This window comes from Lactuca sativa, chromosome 3, assembly GCF_002870075.4.
Source record: "Lactuca sativa cultivar Salinas chromosome 3, Lsat_Salinas_v11, whole genome shotgun sequence".
Taxonomy (NCBI): domain Eukaryota; kingdom Viridiplantae; phylum Streptophyta; class Magnoliopsida; order Asterales; family Asteraceae; genus Lactuca; species Lactuca sativa.
In genome coordinates, this window is record NC_056625.2 from 152042582 (window position 1) to 152051642 (window position 9061).

Below are 9061 nucleotides of genomic sequence, written 5' to 3' on the forward strand. Positions count from 1 at the left end.
CTACGGATTTGAAAGGGTCCGAATAGGGTAGATTAGGAACTAAAGGTTCAAAGGAACTGACAAGCTCAAGAGGACCTCTGGAGAGTTCTCTCAAGGTATGAGCAACGTTTGATTCATGACCTTGAAGTTCATCAAATAGTTGGTAAAGCTTCAGATTCTTCAGAGATCCATTGCTTTGAAGATAGGATTTCACATTTACCCATCCTTTACTAAGGTTGTTTATGAACATAAGATTGTACTCCAAGGGAGTTCAGAAAAACCCATGAGCAGTCATGTTATTGACTACGATTCGGTATTTGTTGGAGGCTGATGCAACCAATTCACCAAAAGTTGTTGTGAAGGTGTCAAACTCGTTGACAACATATGTCATACGCTTGCCTTTTATGTTTTTGGAACCATCGATCAGATCTTGAAGAGTGTCCCAAATCTCTTTGGCAGATTTGCACAACTTAATCTGCTCAAAGAGAGATGGTGGAACACGACATACCATTTTGGAAAAGGCGACTTGATCAGCATGCAGTTTCTCAATATCATCTGCAGTAAGAGGTGTTGGGTGGTTTTCATCTTGACCCATGAGCTGAGCAACATCATCTCTAACTGTTGTTCTAACTGGAACATGAGGACCTTCTTTGACGGATCTCCAAATAGCTTCACCTTTCTCTTTAGCTAGTAAAAACCTTTACATTCTAACTTTCCAATTATCATATTCTTCAACAACTAGCAGTGGGGCATGTGTAAGGCAACCCACACTATTTTCTATTTTCATTGAATACATTTGTTGAGGATTAGAAGTAGGCATTGAAGTTAAGATATCTTCAAGAAAAAGTGGTATATGGAAGAAATTTTATCCTGAACACATAAATGATTGAAATACCAAGGTAATTTCAAACCAACTATAATCTGATCTTATGGATTCAAAGGATGACCACTCAAGCTCTGATACCAATTGAGAGAACAAAGGTTGATCTGATACGCAGGGACAAGGTTTGAAAACTCAAACCTTGAATTAATGCTTAAGATTAACGTCTGCTTACTAAGGAACGTTCCAATCAAGTCTGGCAACACCAGTCAAGTATGAGATAATGCATTCAACAAAATATTCAAGACATAAATGAAGAGTGAGAAATACAATCATTGTAAGGATAATAAATGAAGAATAAAGAGAATATTTTTAATGAATGACTTGAAGAGAATAGAAGATGAAGAAAGCTAAAGTAGTAATATTGTGTTTGAATAATCTGTCGCTTGAATCAACATTGAAAGCTCCTTTAAATAGGAGAACATAATACATCATACAAACCAATTGCATACATAAGACCGGACAATAGAGTTACTTCTGACACTCTGATTATCCAAGTTTGACAAAAGAGATTTAGTCCTATGATATGTTACATCAAACTAAGTGACAAATACAATTAATACAACTGGATAAAACACTGATTCGGACTTGATAACATTCCGGACATAACATTCATTCCGGAATGCCTTCATCTTGGTTCAACACACAGACTTATAATCTTCTCTTCCGGTCTTAAGCTTTCTTCCGAACTGCAAACATATTTCGCACCATATTCTATTTCGGACCTGAGAGTGACTTCAGAACTTCAAAAGGTTGGAGTTTGCTAGAGGTTCACTTTCAGGTTCCAACAAGGGTGTCCCGTGTTTGAACGTCGTGTCTCGGAAAGCATAAGAATCAAGGAACGACGTACCCTAAGATGTCTAGCGTTTTTGGCCAATTTTTTGTGTATTTCAAGGATGTCAAAAGGCATGCAAATACGTATAAAGAATGCTTAGGCATTATACATGACGTCTAAGACATGTCCTAGGACGTCTAATGTCCCACATCGCCTGATTTCATTATTTTCTGCCAAATAATATAAATAGGGACTTATGCATTCGTTTTTAGGTTTCCCACCATGGATTTTTAGTGCTTTTTCCTGCGTTTTTGAGGCTTCAAAACAATTGGAAACATTTGGAAACACAAATTCATTCCATTTCAATCCTGATTCAAGACAAGATTCGATTCAATTCATCATCAAACAACATTTGAAGATCATTCAACCGGTGGTTGTCATCAATTCTAGTAATTTTCAGAAACGATTACTTCTTCCCCAAGGTTTATTTGTTTCGTATTTTGATAATCATTAGGCTACAATTGTTGCATGATTTTAAGTTTGTTTATGAATTCTATTATGCATTTTAATCATTTCATCCAAGTTATTGTTTTTTTGAATTCAATGGAAGGCTAAATCATTAGGTTACTTCCATGGATGTTTATGACTTTTGGATGAGCACACTTGATTATTATTTGATTCTAGTTAATTTCAGTTGTTGTTTTATGCTTCGTGTGATGATCTTTGGTAATGATAATTGAAATTGGATTGTATGAATTTGTTTGATGTCATAATTCAGATAGTCTATTGTCAATTCATCATTTGTTCCAAGTTCAACATATATTAATCCAACTTATGATATTGAATCATAATGCGGTAATAGGTAGCCGTAAGACATTTTATTGCTAGTTCACTAATTGTTCCTAATCCATTTAGACATAAGAAGTAAGGTAACTGGTTTAATGAACATATCGTGTGCCCAAAACTATATGTTACAAGTTAATAAATCCCAATTGCATCTAAATAATTGAATTAGGATTCTAGGTAAGAAAATGTGTGAATTTAAACTGTCTATAACTGAACCGGGAGTACTTTAGTTTTCACATTGAGATTTTCATTTTTAATCAATAAATTTCCAAGCTTTTGTTTGATTTTGCTTTAATCTTTTTTTTCTTGACAATTGCTAGTAATACATTTCTTTTTATTGATTATTTTTACACAAAGTTTAACCACAAATGTCTTGTGGATTTGACCCGACTTACCCTATCTATTTAGGTTAGTTGGTTTAGTTTTGATCGAGTCAACGACCTCGATCAACTCTTTTCAAGAAGCAACGAGTAATAAGTTGAACATTGAGGTTGGTTTTTCAACTGATGGATTTGCCACCACAACCACGATGAGGAAATTGCATATCATATGGGTTGCTTTACGAATGCATATTGAAGTATGCAGACACCTTGCTTGGTAAATCTGTCACCAAACATCATAACTTTCACCTGGATTTTTTTTTCTTTTTCATGTGAAGTGTATGGCATAATGTGTAACATGAGTGATATAACTGGAATTGAGATTAGGGTTGAAGGTGATGGAAGAACGGGGAGTACATGTGATTGGATTCTCAAACTCTATTCCAATGAAGAGGATCATAGGGCTATAAGGTCTTTGTTTTAAATATCTTTCTTCCCTATCTCCCTTATCGCATATGTTTTTCATTAGCTAAATGATTAAGTATTCCGCAAATAGGTGACAACGAGTGAGGAAACTAGAAGAATGCAGAAAGTCAGTGATAATGTGAAAGAAGAATACTTCGTTTTTTTACCATTGTAGCCTTCTTTTTGCCATTATGTTAGTTAAAATCTATAAAATGTTTTCAGAGTTTTGAGTTTTTGTCTTCCAGATTATAATTTCCAAAAGAGAACAATAATAGACTGAAGAAAGTAGCAAAGCTGTATTTTACATTTTTACATTTTTTTTGTTTTCCTTTTAGCGTTCATCACAAAATATAACATTGTACTTCCAATTATGCATCCTACTTTTTTTTAGTACAACAACCAAATACAACATTATACTTCAAAATATTTTCTTTTTTAGAGTTATAATAGGATGAAGTGAAAGTAGGTTGTTATACTTAACAAACCAAAGGAAGTAGATTAGTATTTCTTCTTCATATAATGCGCTCATAAGTACCGATACGTCTATTTCATTTTTTGGAACCATTTTACTGAATAGATGCTAAAAATACTTTCCATCCCCTACAACATATGAGATACCTTCTAGATGTATACAAGGATAAACACTTGTATTACCAAAATGTTATGGTTCATTTAACAAAGTGAGAATCTTTTTTAGCCTTGTAACAAAATGACAAATTCATAATATTGATTTTGCCAATTGAAAAATGAATTTTTTTAGTGGTACCTACCACAAATGACATTATGAAAAACTGTAATACTTTTTACAAAATCACATCTTCATTTCACAAAATATGATTTTTTTTTATTTTAAAATAGCGAATGGGGAGTTTCACAATTTTCAACGTTCATTCCATTTCCTAATGAACCAATCCCATAATAGATTTTACTTCATTCAAAAATTCAATTCCTTTAGTACATTCCATCCCTTCAAAAAATCACATACGACCAAATCGGGTTCAAGAACAATTTCCCCATTATTTCATTTTGTTTTCTTCATAATCTTTGAAGGATTTTTGTTCATGGAAACAATAATGTGAATCAATTATTTCAGCAGACCAAATTGACCACGTGCAATGGCAATACAGTGGTATGCATCCATATCAAGATATATGTGGTAATTAGTATACACTGATTTTGAAATTGGTTTATAACTCTAAAGAGTTTGATTTGTTATAAAATTGGTTTACAACTAAAAAGAGCTTAAACATTTCAAAATTAAGTGCATTTTTCTTCCATTTTAGTAAACTTTTTACAGGTTCTTCTCCATTTGAACAGTAAACATTCCATATAAAATAAAGAATATAAAGATTCATACCCAAAACTGATAAACGTAGCCTACGAATTATAAAATGCTTGTAACAATACATTAAGAAGAAATCCAAAAATAGGAAATAGTTAAAGAGAATCAACCTAGAAAATGCCTTAAGAAAAATCTTTCTCCAATAAATGCAACTCTATATTCATGATAATAAAGTTTCAAAATTAAAAGCATTAAAGAAGCACATGGAAAAACAACATAGAATAGAGAAATCATAAAACATAACATCATTCTATCACTTCTAAATGTTGATTTGTTCCACACATTTCTTGAAATCAGAACCAGTCAACCATAGGCTAAATCTATTCCCATATATGCCACCATCAGAGCAATCATTTGATACACCACTGCCATCTCCACCAATCTAAGTGTCCCCTAGTTTCTCAGAAGCACAAAAGATGCAGATGTAAACAATGATTCAAAAACTCAGATCTGGAAGATGGGTTTGAAGGAGGCTGAGTGCCTTTGTGATTGATTTCTTTGGTAATGGTATGTTTTAGATTCAAGGTTCGATTTTGTGAGCTTCACTCCTACCTATATAGATGGTTGGAACCTTATGAATCGACAACAAACCTCTCTCCATCGCTCTTCTTAATATCTCTCTTAAAGGATCATCGGTACCCTCGGATTACGTGTTTCAAGTTTCTGGAAGAAAAAATTAGAGATATCACGCTGTTGAAACACAAATTAAGGTTCAATTTATGGTTTGATTTTAAAAAGTGTTAGTTGATTTTCCATGTTTTCAGTTAGATTGTGGTTTTTATAATTGTTGGAGGTTCAATTGTGGTGGTGTTACATGTTTTGGATTTATTTTCCGGTGGATGAAATAGTCCTCAAAAAATTATCAAACCATAATCTAGTTGAAAACCTGGAAAATCAACTAACCCTTCTTAAAATTAGGCCAGAAATTGAACCTTAATTTGGGTTCCAACAACTTGAAATCCTGTGTTCAATCGGATTTTTTTTATATAATTAAAAATATTAATCAAGTAATAAAACAAAATTCTCATTATATATATATATATATATATATATATATATATATATATATATATATATATATATATATATATAAATCAAAATGTGAGTCATGTGCTACCCATGAAAATGCACATTTTATTTATATTATGATGATGGGGCGTATGTGGTTAACCGACACGTCATTATGAGAATATAAGTTAAAACGAGAGTCACTCGGGAAATTATTATGTTGATGGAGCGTGCGTGGTTAACCGACATGTGAATATGAGAATTATTTTACGTAGAGAATCGAGCATTTTTTCATGGTTGATTCACCATCTATTTAATGGTCCACATTATCCCCATCACTAAATTTGAGATGAGCACAATCGAGATTATCATGTAAATTAATTTCAATGAATCTCAAATGATCTAGAAGTTTGAAAAGTTTGAAACTTGCAAGTTGCATTGCCTACCTAAATAAAATTTTTGAGTGTTTACGACTTCCTTTTACACATCACAAAGCCAAATATGGATCCTAGCCATGTTAATAATTCATTTAGGGTTAATAAATATTTTAAGGATGAATTCAAAAAACTAAACTTCTCTTGTCTTGTAAATGTCAAACAAAAACAACAAAAATCCTCCTCCCCCTCTACCTCTTCTATCTACCTTAAACTTGAACTTCTTTCTCATCTTGATCCTATCTAAGGAGACACCCATCAGTCAAAACTATTTAGATTGGAATAGCAATTTAAGGATTGCCTTGACCTATGAAGGAAAAGAGTATGTCCTTGATGATAATCCCCCTTATGTGGACGATGAGTCCTCTAAATAAGATATATACGCTTACCATAAACATGACAACGAATATACAAAAGTTGCTTACATAATGTTGGTGACCATGTTTCTTGAGCTTCAAAAATAGTTTCAAGGTTCTTGGGGCATCTGAAATAAATGAGAAACCCAAGGAATGTTCCAAGATCAAGCTCGGCACAAAAGGTTTGAGGATGTCAAATCCTTGATGGCTTGTGAACAACAAGTTAGGAGTTAAGTGTGTAAGTGTGTGCATGTTCAAAAGATAAAGTTGTACATTGACAGATTAGGGAATTTAGGTGTCGAAGCCATTGACATGGTCTTAAACTAGATTTCTAGTTTGTATCATCAGTTCGTCATGAACTATAATTTGAACAATCTTGACAAGATGCTCATGGAGCTTCATGGTATGTAGAATAAAGTCAAACCTAGTTTGGCTAAGACCAAAAGCACCAACCCTAATGCTCCTGTCTTGGCGATTGGGCATGGTGGTGCTAACAAGAAAAAGAGATTTTATTATCTTAATTGTAAAACCAAGGTTGGAGCATCCAATCAATGTCTTAAGAGAAAGTTCAAGTCTTAGATAGTGCTTAATACCAATCTGAAGGAGGTTGTTTGTTTTTACAACCAATAGAAGGGTCAGTGGAGACATAGCTTCCCAGAGTACCAAGAAGACACGAATAAGAATAAAGCCAAGGTTTTTGGCATGTTAGGTATTTTTATGATAAAACTTTATATTTTGTCAACTTTTAATTCTTGGGTTCTTGATACGGGATATGGTACGCACATTTGCTAAGATTTGTAGGGAATAAAGGAAAGTAGAAAAATGAAGCATAAGGAGTTGAAACTGATCATGGGTATCCGAGGAACTGCACCTGTTACAAGGATCGGGGAATACAATCTCGTGTTGAATAATGAAGTGTCTTCTAGTTTATTTAATTGTTTCTGCTCGCCAAATATAGCACAAAACATTATTTTATTTCATGCATTATACAAGGATAGATTTCGGTTTGCTTTTGATAAAGAAATTGGTGACATTTTAGTTTATAAACTGGTTCTTTTATTTTTAAATCCATTCCTTGTGATGGTGTTTATGAGAGTGTTGTTTATGTAGGCAACACTAATAATCTACTGTTGAATGTTGGTTCTTCAAATGATTTGGATAAATCGTGATTGTGGCGTTGTCATCTTGGGCATGTGAGCAAGAAACGCATCGCCAAGCTCCAAAAAGATGGGATCTTGGAATCTTGACTTGGAGTCAAATGATGTGTGAAAGTGTTGCTTACTTGGAAAGATGAAAAAGTACCTTTTACAGGAAACTATAAATGAGGAAAGGATCTATTGGAACGAATCCACACTAATGTGTGTGGACCGTTTTATCCACCACAAGACATGGGGAACATTACTTTGTGACTTTTACTGATAACTTTAGTAGATATGGCTATATCTACTTGATTAAGCTTAAGTTAAGAAAATTTTAAGTGTTTAAGGAATTCTAAAAGGAAGTTGAAAACCAACTAGAAAAAAAACATGCTCCGATCTGATGCGAGTGGAGAATACTTGACTCATGAGTTTATCGAACATGTGAAGGATTGTGGGATTGTCTCACATTTTTCTCTTCATAGAACATCATAACGAAATGGTGTTGCAAGGAGAAGAAATCGAATGCTACTTGATATGATTCGATCTCTGATGACTTGAGCTACGCTTCCAATAACTTTATGTGGTTATGCCCTAGAAACAACCATTAATATATTGAACCTCCTACCAACTAAGAATTTTTCTAAGACATCATCTGAAATGTTGAATGGGAAACCTACCGTACTTTCACATCTGAAAATATGTGGTTGTGAAGTTTTTGTGCATCGCAAGGCGAGAAATAATTTGCAACCTAAATCGGAAAAATTTTTCTTCATGGCTATCGTCAAAAGTATTCTGGATATCTTTTCTATAATGCTTCTAAGAAAAAATTGATTGTTTCTCCAAGAGGCTTCTTCCTCAAGAGATAGCTCATGTCCAAAGAAGCTAGTAGGAGGCCAATTGATCTTTAAGAAATTCAAGATTCAAATGAAGAAGGACCTACAGTTGAAACTGGCACTTAACCCCAGGTTGATCAAACTGTTAAGTAAACCGATATAGTTCCAACTCCTTGCTTTCACAGATCCAATAGAGTTCATCTCCCTCCTTAGTTTTAAGGATTCCATATAGAAATTGAATGATACATTTTGATCAGTGATCATACATTGATGGGTATGGATGAACCATTCAACTATTGGGAAGCGATGGCAGCCTCTGAAGCTGCTAAACGGAAGGAGAGTTTAAAGAGTGAAAATCAATCCATGTACAATAACCAAGTTTGGAATTTGGTTGATCCTACGATTGATATTAAAACCATTGGGTGCAAGTGAATCTACAAGAAGAAGATTGACATAGATGGGATTATTCACACATATAAAGCTAGGCTAGTTGCAAAGTGTTACATTTAGATTCAAGGAATCGATTATGAGGAAACCTTATCATCGCTAGCTAAGATAAAGTCCATTATAATATTACCTTGCATAACATCATTCTATGACTATGGAATATGGAAAATGGATGTGAAGACTACTTTCCTTAATGTAAAATTGGTAGAGGATGTTTACATGATACATCCTAAGGGC

General features: G+C 33.6%; 1 protein-coding gene across 1 annotated transcript; it reads right to left on the minus strand.

Moving 5' to 3' along the window:
- Positions 1-250: 250 nt before the first annotated feature.
- On the minus strand, positions 251-3455 carry LOC122197173 (uncharacterized). The gene is made up of 2 exons (XM_042900695.1): positions 3433-3455; positions 251-677 (listed from the first exon to the last, which is right to left on the minus strand). Exons 1-2 carry the CDS (start codon positions 3453-3455, stop codon positions 251-253), a joined length of 450 nt encoding a protein of 149 aa, XP_042756629.1.
- Between the last annotated feature and the right edge of the window lie 5606 nt (positions 3456-9061).